At 39.9% G+C, this 11,549-nt stretch overlaps 1 protein-coding gene across 1 annotated transcript; it reads left to right on the forward strand.

Annotated features, from left to right (window-relative positions):
• Positions 1-1,060: 1,060 nt before the first annotated feature.
• Positions 1,061-11,163, forward strand: SPIC (Spi-C transcription factor). The gene is made up of 5 exons (XM_087813798.1): positions 1,061-1,150; positions 4,327-4,420; positions 5,343-5,455; positions 7,614-7,725; positions 10,736-11,163. The coding sequence occupies exons 1-5, from the start codon at positions 1,061-1,063 to the stop codon at positions 11,161-11,163; spliced, it is 837 nt and encodes a 278-aa protein (XP_087669924.1).
• The last annotated feature ends 386 nt before the right edge of the window (positions 11,164-11,549 follow it).

The following is an 11,549-nucleotide window of genomic DNA, read 5'->3' on the forward strand; positions in this document are numbered from 1 at the left end:
GGAAGGGAAGGGAAGGGAAGGGAAGGGAAGGGAAGGGAAGGGAAGGGAAGGGAAGGGAAAGGGGGAAAAAGCTGGTTAAAATGTACTTAGTTGTGCCCAGCCAGTGTGGCTCAGCGGTTGAGCATCAACCTATGATCCAGGAGATAGTGGTTTGATTCCCAATCCGATTCCCGGTCAGGGCCCATGTCTGGGTTGAGGGCTTGATCCCCAGTGAGGGGTGTGCAAGAGGCAGCGGATCAATGACTCTCTCATTATGGATATTTCTGTCTCTCTCTCTCTTCCTCTTCCTTCCTCTCTCTCTAAAAATCAATAAAAACATTAAAAACCCAAGAGGAGTTATCCTCAATTAAAAAAAAAAAAAAAAATGGCCTGAAAAGGGTGTATATTGGCCATAGTATAGATTAAAATCTCATCAACAATGGCGATTATACACAACATCTACATTTCAGACAGGGGATGGGTTTATATTTGCATAACAGATCAGGTCAATAAAGTAATTGGCCTAGAACAATAGTCCCATATCAACGGCGACTTCAGATTGCAACAATGACCAGAAAATCTCTCCCACCCACAAGATTTACAAAAAATTCTTAGGTGATTTTCCCCCTGGCTAAATGTGATGTCTATTAAAGTGGCAGAAAGTTACGGTTAGTTAAGGGTGCTGCAGGCTGGCGTTTCGGAGGGAAAGGTTATTTCCACCTGCGCACGTGGACGCTAGATTGGACTCTGATGAACGGGTAAGATGGAAGGGGTAGGTGGGCAGAGGGGTGGGCTGGGAATGGGACGAAGCCTTATAGGTGGAGGGAGCACCCCACAGTTTTCATCAGAGCCGCCAAAAGCCATCTCAAAGAAACCTTCAAGCTAAATAAGAGAACTAGGTCGCCACCCATCCGTTTCGGAGCCCCTAGTGCATCTAAGTGTGGAGGGAGAGCCATCGCATGGATCCCATTTCCTCCTCTTAAATGAACAATAGTCAAGAAAACTAAGGCTGGAATGAGGAGCCTCGAATGCCAGGGCAAGGGCCTAGGCCTTTAAGATCCCTGAGTAAGGCCATCAGTGAATGGCAGCAAGAGTAAAGAAGTTTGAGGAGAAAGAGCCGGGTTCGGGAGATCAGAGTGATGCTGCTAACAGTCCGAGCCAGAAAGGCAATGTAAGGTACAGGATCGGGGAGAAGCAATAGGAATGAAAGGGAATGTAAGGTACAGGATCGGGGAGAAGCAATACGAATGAAAGGCAATGTAAGGTACAGGATCGGGGAGAAGCAATAGGAATGAAAGGCAATGTAAGGTACAGGGTCGGGGAGAAGCAATAGGAATGAAAGGGAATGTAAGGTACAGGATCGGGGAGAAGCAATAGGAATGAAAGGGAATGTAAGGTACAGGGTCGGGGAGAAGCAATAGGAATGAAAGGGAATGTAAGGTACAGGGTCGGGGAGAAGCAATAGGAATGAAGGGGAATGTAAGGTACAGGATCGGGGAGAAGCAATAGGAATGAAAGGGGATGTAAGGTACAGGATCGGGGAGAAGCAATAGGAATGAAAGGGAATGTAAGGTACAGGATCGGGGAGAAGCAATAGGAATGAAAGGGAATGTAAGGTACAGGGTCGGGGAGAAGCAATAGGAATGAAAGGGAATGTAAGGTACAGGGTCGGGGAGAAGCAATAGGAATGAAAGGGAATGTAAGGTACAGGGTCGGGGAGAAGCAATAGGAATGAAAGGGAATGTAAGGTACAGGGTCGGGGAGAAGCAATAGGAATGAAAGGGGATGGGCGAGCACTGCACAGGTCAGCGGCCTCCCGCGGCTCTGAGGGCCTGCGGGCGGCAACCTAGGCCGGGTGGGGGTTTCGTGGGCTTGGTTCTAGTGCTTTTGGCCCATAGGATACAAACTAGTCTACGCCTCTTCAAAATAATAGCCCCTGGTGTCTACTGGCCATATCATGACATTCAAATTATGAAGACACTGTATCTTTTAAAAAAAATCCCCTTTTGTAGCACTTCCTTAAAAACAGCTATTTAATGCAACTCTGCCAGTGAGTCTGTAAAGAGTTGAACATCTTTGTAAAGGGTTGCAGTGTCTTCCTGGTAAGTGTCCAGCGTATGCTTTTCAAAATACCTTGTGAACACTGTTATTAGTGCTCTCCTTTGGCCTAATGCGTGTTTTTTATTGACTGTCTGCTCTGATACAAGAAATACTAAGCAGTTGAGTGATCAATACGTTTTCAAGCTTCCTTCTTCCCTTTGACTTTGCTACTTTTGAGAGTTGTGATAGTCTTGTGGGGTACTGTAGTCGAAAAGAGTAGTTTCATTTAAGCATTTAATTCAAAGTACAAACTCATGTATTTGCTTTGGCACTTATGAGTCGAGGTTTATTTAATTGAAAGTCATTAACGTGGCTTTTGAAAAATACGTTTTTCCCCAGCTTTATGGAGGTATAATTGACATATGATATTGTGTAAGTTTAAGGTATACAACATAATAATTTGACATAAGCAAATATTAGATAATGGTGACCACAACAAGGTTAGTCCAGCACCTCCCATAGTTACCTTTTAGAATGGCCTTTTTTTCATATTCTCTTAACTGACATGATACAGTGATTTCAAAGAGCTGGATAGAATTCAGATGTTTGACAGATTGATGTTATGGATATGCCTAATAATAGCATTAGGTTCTGTCATCTCATTGTATTATGCGGTGTTAAATATTAGAGTAAGTTCATTGTGTTTGCAGAACAAATGTTAAGAACCTGTATAAATAGTTGTTGGGTGTGCTAAACGAAATGATAAATAATGTTGGATCCACCACATGCTCTTTATTATTATGTGGATTTTTCTCTGTGTGTGTAGTTTCATAGAACATAGAGTTAAAAAACATTTAATGTGGATCTGTGTGATAATTGTTTATTTAAAACAAAATATAAATTACTTACAGGGTTAAAAAAAGCAAGTAATATAAAATTATAGACCAGCGTTCTTAACTCAGGATTTTAGAAAATCCATGGATGGGTCTCAAAAGGTATATTTTATTTGTAATGTAATTCTACATTTCATAAGAGAAAACACATCTTTCACCAGATTCTCCAAAGGCTATATAACATCAGAAATGTTAAATAAATTTAAAAAATCACTGCTATAAACAATAGCTGTGCTAAGGTAAAACTGATTTTGATTTTCAGAATTTTGAAATACTTAAAAAATTTTCGAGATACTTAAATATATTCCTGAGTTATTTCCATATTCTTTTATAAGTTAAGCTGTTTAGGTAATTAACTCTACTTAGTTTTTTAAATTTAAGAAGTTTTGTAATGATAGTAAAGCAAAAATATGTTTGTAGAAAATTTTGTAGAAGGAAAACTTTCACTTATCAAATAAGATTTAGATGGTAATTTTGGCTTATATAACACATTTTTAGAAATACTTGGAGTAAGATCTTTTAATTCAGAGGTAAATTAAGTAGAGTCACTATTTAATTTCATTTTTTAAATCTCAATCTTTTTCAGAATTGTCAATTTATTAATGAAGTATGGTAAGTTGTCATTTAAAAATCCTCTTTATTCATCCTTCATTTTGAAAATAAAATATATGGATCAGAGTGATGAGAGTATGAAATGTTTGCGCAGCGGTTCTACTTTAAGTTTAGAGACATGCTTTTGAAATTGAGTATTTCATTTTAAAGTAATGATTCCGATTCTGTTTGATTCAAGATTATTTCTCGATCCCTTTTTCCAAATCAGTCTCCAGAGATACAATTCCTTGCTAAAATTTTACAAGAATGTTAAATACTATACTACAGAATGAATACTGCTTTCTAAATAATACTAAAGCAGGATTTTTTTTTTTTTTTTTTTTTTTAGTATGTCTATTGATTTCAGAGAGAGGAAGGGGGAGGGAGAGAGAGAAACATCAATGATGAGAGTCATTAATCGGCTGCCTCCTGCACGCCCCTGACCAGGAATCGAGCCCGCAACCCGGGCCTGTGCCCTGACCGGGAATCGAACCCCGATCGCCTGGATCCCAGGTCGAGGCTCAACCGCTGAGCCACACCGGCTGGGCGTGCAGGGTTGGTTTTATCCTTCAGGGTATATTTGAATATCTTTGAGACATTTTTGGTTGTCACAGCCTCTGGAGCGCTGCAGGCACCTCGGAGCGGTTGGAGGCCAGGGATGCTGCGAAACATCCTGCCATGCCCAGGACAGCCCCCCACAACAGGGACTCAGTCACCCTAAAATGTCAGCAGTGCCATGGTTGAGAAACCCCCTCCCTGTCAGAAAAATTAAGTCCAACTGGTAATTTCCCAACTCTGTAGAGTTCTGCCGTTGTTCTCACAGGCTTGTGTTGAACAAGATAAGCTGGGTCAAGCGTTCGAAGATGCTTTTGAGGTGCTGAGGCAACATTCATCTGGAGACCTTCAGTACGCCCCAGGTAAGAGTCCCTCCCTTTCTGCCGCACAGCGCACGGCTTGTCGGGAACACACACGCGCAAGAGTGGCGCTCAGAACAGAGGAGACGATCTGTCCCCGGCGCGGTTACAATGAATTCTAACAAGGGCAAAATGCATCCAGGGCGACCTAGCCTGAATAAATCTAAAATCTCACGTATAAAATGCAGAGAAAATAGAGAACGGCATTCCACACAGGAATACTAAGGCATGGAAGTATTTATTACTCTTATCTTGTTGACATTTTATTTACTTAATAGACAGGTAATTTTTACTGTTTAGAAAGGGCTTTTCGATTATTCTAATTTATCTTTTTTTAAAAAAATACATTTTATTGATTTCAGACAAAGGAAGGGAGAGGGAGTGAGAGAAACATCAATGATGAGAGTCATTGATCGGCTGCCTCCTGCACGCCCCCTGCTGGGGATCGAGCCTGAAACCCCCGCATGTGCCCTGATTGGGAATCCATCTGCGATCTCCTGGATCACAGGTCAATCCTCAGCCACTGAGCCATGCTGGCTGGGCTTTAATTTATCTTAAAGACCTTCCACACACCCAAAATATATTCTACTTGGAAAAATAAGTGTGCTATTTTTTCTTACCCATTAGCCTATAGACTGCAGACGTATAGTTTAGATGAGAGGCAGGCATTTTAACAACTGAGTTTACACAGGGTACTGAGGGAAGTTCCAAGATAAGAGAAATCATGGGATCTCGACCTGCAAGGAGCATGCACTCTAGTAGGAGAAATGGAATCTGTAAAAGATTATCTGTAACATCAGCATAATGCAGTAAACACCACAGGGAAATGCAAAGTGATAAAGGAGCAATTGCCTATAGAAGCATATCCTACACACACACAAATGTACACTTTAACTTTTTCAATTTCTTTCTGTTTTTAAATTAGATTACAAAAACTACCTGACTTTCATCAACCACTATTCTCATGTCAGAGGAAGCCCCAGCTGCTATGGCCTGGTGCCTTCAGAGGAACCTGTCTATAACTGGAGAACCGTAATAGTGAGTACACGTACCAGGAGACCGCCCCTCAGTAACAGGCGCATTTCCTATTCGCACCGGCCTGCCCCTTGGCACTTGGCCTAGGCTAGCTGAAACCCAGCTTACAGGGATGGACCTGGAGAATACCATGCTAAGCGAAATAAGCCAGGCAGAGAAAGACAAGCATCACGTGATCTCACTTATATATGGAATCTAAAGAACAAAATAAACTGATGAACAAAATAGATCCAGTGACATAGAAGCATGGAGAAGACTGACTGATTTCAGAGAGAATGGGAGGTGTGTGTGGTGGGGAGGGGAGAGATTAACCAAAGAATTTATATGCATATATGCACAACCCATGGACACAGACAATAGTGTGGTGAAGGCCTGGGGTGGGGGCTGGGTGCAGGGTAGAAGGAGCTAATGGGGAAAAAGGGGGACGCCTGTAATTCTTTCAACAATAAAGATAAAGGAGAAAAAAAGAGACAGCACTGCCTGAAAATGCTTGCTCTGGCCACCATCAGGGTGTGAATTTGAAAGTCAAAGAGGGTGATGATTAGCAACGCTGTCAGGAAGGAAACTGCTTCAGTTCAAAGTAGGCCAAGTGATTGTGGCTCATCTTTATTAGCTGTGTGAAATCTAAAGAAATTAAATAATTCATGAGGATTTAAATTTTCTGCAGATGGATTTTTTATACAGTGTTTCTTTCCTATGGGTAGTTTTTACCCTCATTTCCTCTCTCTCTCCCTCTGCCTTCCTCCCTCCCTCCCTCCCTCCCTCCCTCCCTCCCTCTCTCTCTGTCACTAACCTCAGCAACAAATTTCACTTGAATTCACGTAGGATCACAGGAATCAGGGGAAAGTGATTTAAAGGTGGTTTCTCCAGTACATTTTAAGAAGAGACCAAAAGTTATTTTAGCTTCTTTGGTTGACTGCATGTCAAGTTGCTTATTAGGAAAATAAATTAATATTAAATGCAATATATGTCTTGTCTTTACTATGGCACCTGTTTAGGAGTTGTTCAAATCACTGCAGTAGGGCTCTGCAAATAAAATCATGTAGCCTATTTTCATGGATCTAATGTACTGTAACTTTATCAACGAAAGGTAAAAATCTCAAATATCAAGGACAAATATTGAACAATGACCTATAAAGATTTGCAAAAGTAAAATTTTTCCAATAAGTTTCATTCTTGTCATTTTGTAAGACCACCCTGCAGTCCACCTGCTTGTAACTTTTTAAATAAAATAGACATCTGTAAAATAATAATAATAATAATAATAATAATAAATAAAAAGAAGGAAACTGCCCTGTGTCATTGCTCCTCACCTAGCTGCAGACTGGTGTGAATGACTTCTATAAAGAGGAGGCATTTTTAAGGTTCTGACATCGCTGCTTCTCTTTCGTCCATCTGGAAAATTGCATAAAAGTTATGCTAGGCCGCTAAAAGCCCCAGGGCAGCGGCCCAAACATCCCCTGCACTGGCTTCACCTACAGTTTTGTATTAACCTGCTCTATTCCTCCCCACCAAGCTCAGAGCTAACCACACGTACGGGAGCAATTAATTTATATTTTAGCAGCCTCCTGCAAAAGGAAGCATCCCCACCATCTGTCTTTCCTTTCATGTGTTCTTTGCGTTGTGCTAATGTCTCCGTCTTATTAAAGCGGTCTGAACGTGGTGGGGGGGAACTGGGAAATGACTTTTCTTTTTTCTCAGTCATTACCTGCAACCGTGCTGTGTAAAAAGCCCCTTTCTGACCCTGTAAATTGTTCAGTCTCGGCCTTTCCACGAGACATTTCTTTGAAGGGGGGGGGTTGCTTCCAGCTAATGCTCTTCTGCTTCCACTTAGGGTGGGCAGGTAAAATACAGGATGCCCAGCATTTCTACTTGCCACCTCTGGCTGCCCTGCTTGCACTCTGTTCCCACACCGGGGCACACCCAGTGCACCACCTCTCGCGGCGGGAGGTGCTTTCTCAGGGGGAGGCGACCGCGGAACCCCTCAGAAGCCCAGAGACCCCTGCTCTGCCCTGGGGCACATCTGGCTGCAGCCGAGGGCAGTGCCGTTTAGAATGTGGGAGACGTTTAACACTCTTTTTGCCCCCAGCTTTTGACTTTAGCCACCAACTGGGGCCACACGGAAAGTCCCACTTAACATCCTGCTGCATTGTTTGTGTAGAGCAGTGCCGCGGACCTCTGTTTTGAAGGCAACTTTCACCCATCTCTGCAGAACACCCCTGACAACCAGCTGCTGGTGCAAGCTCCTGTTCTCCAGCAAAAGGGAGGCAAAGGTACGTGGGTCCAGCCCTCGCTGTGTAGGTAAGAGAACCAGGTATCCCTCAAAGCAGCTTTAAGGGGGTTCCATACCCCAGTTTGGAACTGTGTTTGCAAAATACTCTCTAATCACGACTGAGCATAATTTAACTCAGGCTGAACCACTCCAAGCCTTCCCAGAGTTTCATAGAGATATTACGAAGCTGTGAAGTGTCCACTTGGCTCAAACAAATAAATAATGTGTATATATTATATTTTAGGTATAGAAGGGGAACTTTTTCACAAGTTATTTTAAGAATCTTGTTCCAGTTGTGAAGTCCTTGGGATAGAAATCATCTTAAGTTTTCTGCAAAAAAAGTTCCATAATAATTGGATATTTTATAAATTTGAAATCCTGATTTTATAAATTAAGATGATGATAATATCACCTAGCAGATGGGCAAAAGTAGGCTCTGCTCTGATGGCTAAGAGGTAAGCCACACACGTTCGTGCACACTATTGAAGGGAGTGTAAATTGCCGCAAAGTTTGACTCTTAGGGACTGTGTAACACAGTGGTTGAGTCTGAGTTCTGGGTTAATTGTGTGAGCTTGGGCAAATCACTTAACCTTCTGTACCAGACATTCTTTATTCAAAAAACAAATTATAATAATTGTACAGACATTGTAAGATTGCTGTAAAAATTAAATGAGAAAACCCATGTAAAGCATTATGCTATAGTCTGGCACTGTGGATAATTTCTCAAAATACCATAGATTGTGTGTGTGCATATATACATATATATCTATTAGGATGTTCCTCGCAATGTTGTTTGTGAGAGTAAGAAGATGGGAACCCACCTACCATATTTGGTGTATAAGGTACACAGATATATAAGATGCACCTCAGTTTTACAATGCCATTTTTTAAAATGATATTTGATCATAGTTACTTAAAATTATTTTAAGTAAATATTTTGGGGGAAAATTAGCTTTGTTACTTAAAAAAATGGTATGCTGTATCTTACAACTATAAAATTCTAAATGTGCAGTAATAATTCTAATTCAATGAGGAATAATGTATAAAAAAATCATGCAGAAAATAAATTTGTGACTCTGGCAGTAATTTAATATAAGGAGAGTAACACTTCTACCTCTGTTTAGCTTGTCACCCCCCCTTTTTTTTAATATAAATAACTAACTACTAACTCAGTCCAAGGTATGAAGCCTTTATCTTTTCAGTGATGTTTTCTGTTGTGGATCTTTGCCATTAGGGGGCATGTCATTTACTGTTTTCTGTTTAGAGCTTCATCTTTGACCCGAAATAGTGACATATTTGAAACTGAATGAAATAATAACCTGGGAATTCATTATTGGGAGAAAAAGTGCTGGCATAAAGTAGAACATACATAGCTATTAAAAGGCATAAACGCATACCTTCTATATTGATACAGAAAAAACTCTAAAATCCGTTTACTTTTCTGTTTTAATCTTTTTTAATTCCATAGTTCAAAAGTAATAATACTCACTTTTTAAACATTCAAATGATTCAGAAGTATGTAAAGAATAAATGGAAATGTTCCTCCTTCCCCCATGCTATGCCCCAGAAGTAACATTGATAATAGTTTGGCATTTCCTCTACCTATAGCTAATCTCTGTATTGTTCTATGATTTAATTTATGATACATCACTTACTAAAAAAAGTGCAAAATAGTATGATAAAGAAAAGCACTTTCTAGAAATATGCAGGATAGACTAGAACTTTTACTTTCATTTTATGCTTCTGTTTTAATCATTCACCATGAGGATATGATACTTTTATTTTTAAAAAATAAAAATATAAACATGTTTTTAAAAAAGATGAAGATCCATTATAATTGACTTGACCACTGGATGAGAGGCAGAGAGTTTGTTTAAGGTTGTGACTTTGATTCATGATTTGTTTTTGGTAAGTCCCTTTCATTTCTCAATTCATAAACTCAAGATAATACAACACAAAAGATAATCTTTGTAAAAACCTTTGAGGTTTCTGGATGAATGATGACTGATGCAAGACTGTTACTCCCCAGAGGCTGATTAATGCAGTTTTGGAATTCACTATTCTACTCTCTCAAGGGGGAAATGGAATTTGGCCATGGATTTTTTTTTAGCTCCTGACAGATCGGGTGAGGGATGGCATTTAGAGGCCAATTCAGAAGTCACAAAATGGGCTGTCACTTTTGCTCTGTTTGTCTACAGAAATCTAATCAACCAAACAAACAAAAACCACAACAAATCTTCCCAAAGTTTCCTGCCTAGTAATTCTGAAATCTAAAGGGCTATGCTCCTAAAGAGATATAAGCTCTGGCAGTACCATTTTATGTAACAGCAATGAAAAATACCCCATTATCATTGTTCATAAATAATACCGAAATGTCATGAAGACATTCTCACATTTTCCACTTCATTTTCTATACTTTATTTTTCAAGAAATTATGCAGATCCAGAGTTCACATTTTTACCTAAGTCTCTGTTAATTGATTTCACTCTGCATGGTGTTTTCCCATTTTACAAAATGGATTCATACTTTTTACCTCATTTGACAACTCATTTGAATAAAGATCTTCACATGACTTGCTTTCTGAAAATGGCTTTTGGTGCTTCGCTTTAAAACCAATAACCTTGCCATCTATTCTGCTCAGGATTTGTTGGTCTGTAGAAAGTTTAACATTTGACGTAAGAATACTAGCTAAGATTTTAACTATAGAAAAAGGCCACATGACAAATGGGAGACTCAAGTAAAGAGGCTCCAGGCTTCCCTTTTTCATTCAAGGATGGTACAGAATTTCTGACAACTTCTCCAACAAAGAAAGGTCCAGTGAAACTTCCAATAAGTCAAACAGATCTTGACTTTCAAGTCCCATCAAGTAATGTCCTAAATGCACGCCTAAGGGGGTGTGTAGGAAGAAAACAGGTCCCAAGCCAGCTTTTCACACTGTAGTCACTCAACAAACCCTTCCCAAGGCTGTGCCAGCCATCAGTGGAGTCTGACATTGTTTCCCCCCATTTTAGGCCGGAAGAAGCTCCGACTGTTCGAATACCTTCATGAATCCCTGTGCAACCCCGAGATGGCGTCCTGTATTCAGTGGGTAGATAAAACCAAAGGCATCTTTCAGTTTGTATCAAAAAACAAAGAAAAACTTGCCCAACTTTGGGGCAAAAGAAAAGGCAACCGGAAGACCATGACCTACCAGAAAATGGCCAGGGCACTGAGGAATTACGGAAGAACTGGGGAAATCACCAAAATCCGGAGGAAACTCACTTACCAATTCAATGAGGCCATTCTCCAAAGACTCTCTCCGTCTTATTTCTTGGAAAAAGAGATCATCTACTCACAGTATGTTCAACCTGATCAAGGATATCTAAGTTTAAGTAACTGGAATGCAAATTGTAATTATACATATGCCAATTACCATGAGCTCAGCTACCCTGATTGCTAAATAGAGTCTTACATATTATGATTTCCTAACATCAGAAATCCCTGAACCCACAGTGCAATATACAGATGATGTATTATAGAATTGTACACTTGAAACCTATCTAATTTTATTAACCAATGTCACCCCAATAAATTCAATAAAATAAAATAGAAATCCCTACAAATTTCAGGATTTTTCTCTTATCACAATTGCTGAAGGGGAAAAAGAACTTCATTGTTATTTTTTATTAACTAGCATATAAACTATAGCAACTTGGTGAGATATTCTGCCAGTGAATGATAAAATGATCACATCCCATTTGAAGCATAGACTAAATGCCCTTGCTCTTACTATCTGCCGATGCGATACTTCTAGATTAATAATGCCAGTAGAGATTACTTGATTTA

This window comes from Miniopterus natalensis, chromosome 2, assembly GCF_054644295.1.
Source record: "Miniopterus natalensis isolate mMinNat1 chromosome 2, mMinNat1.hap1, whole genome shotgun sequence".
Lineage (NCBI taxonomy): Eukaryota > Metazoa > Chordata > Mammalia > Chiroptera > Miniopteridae > Miniopterus > Miniopterus natalensis.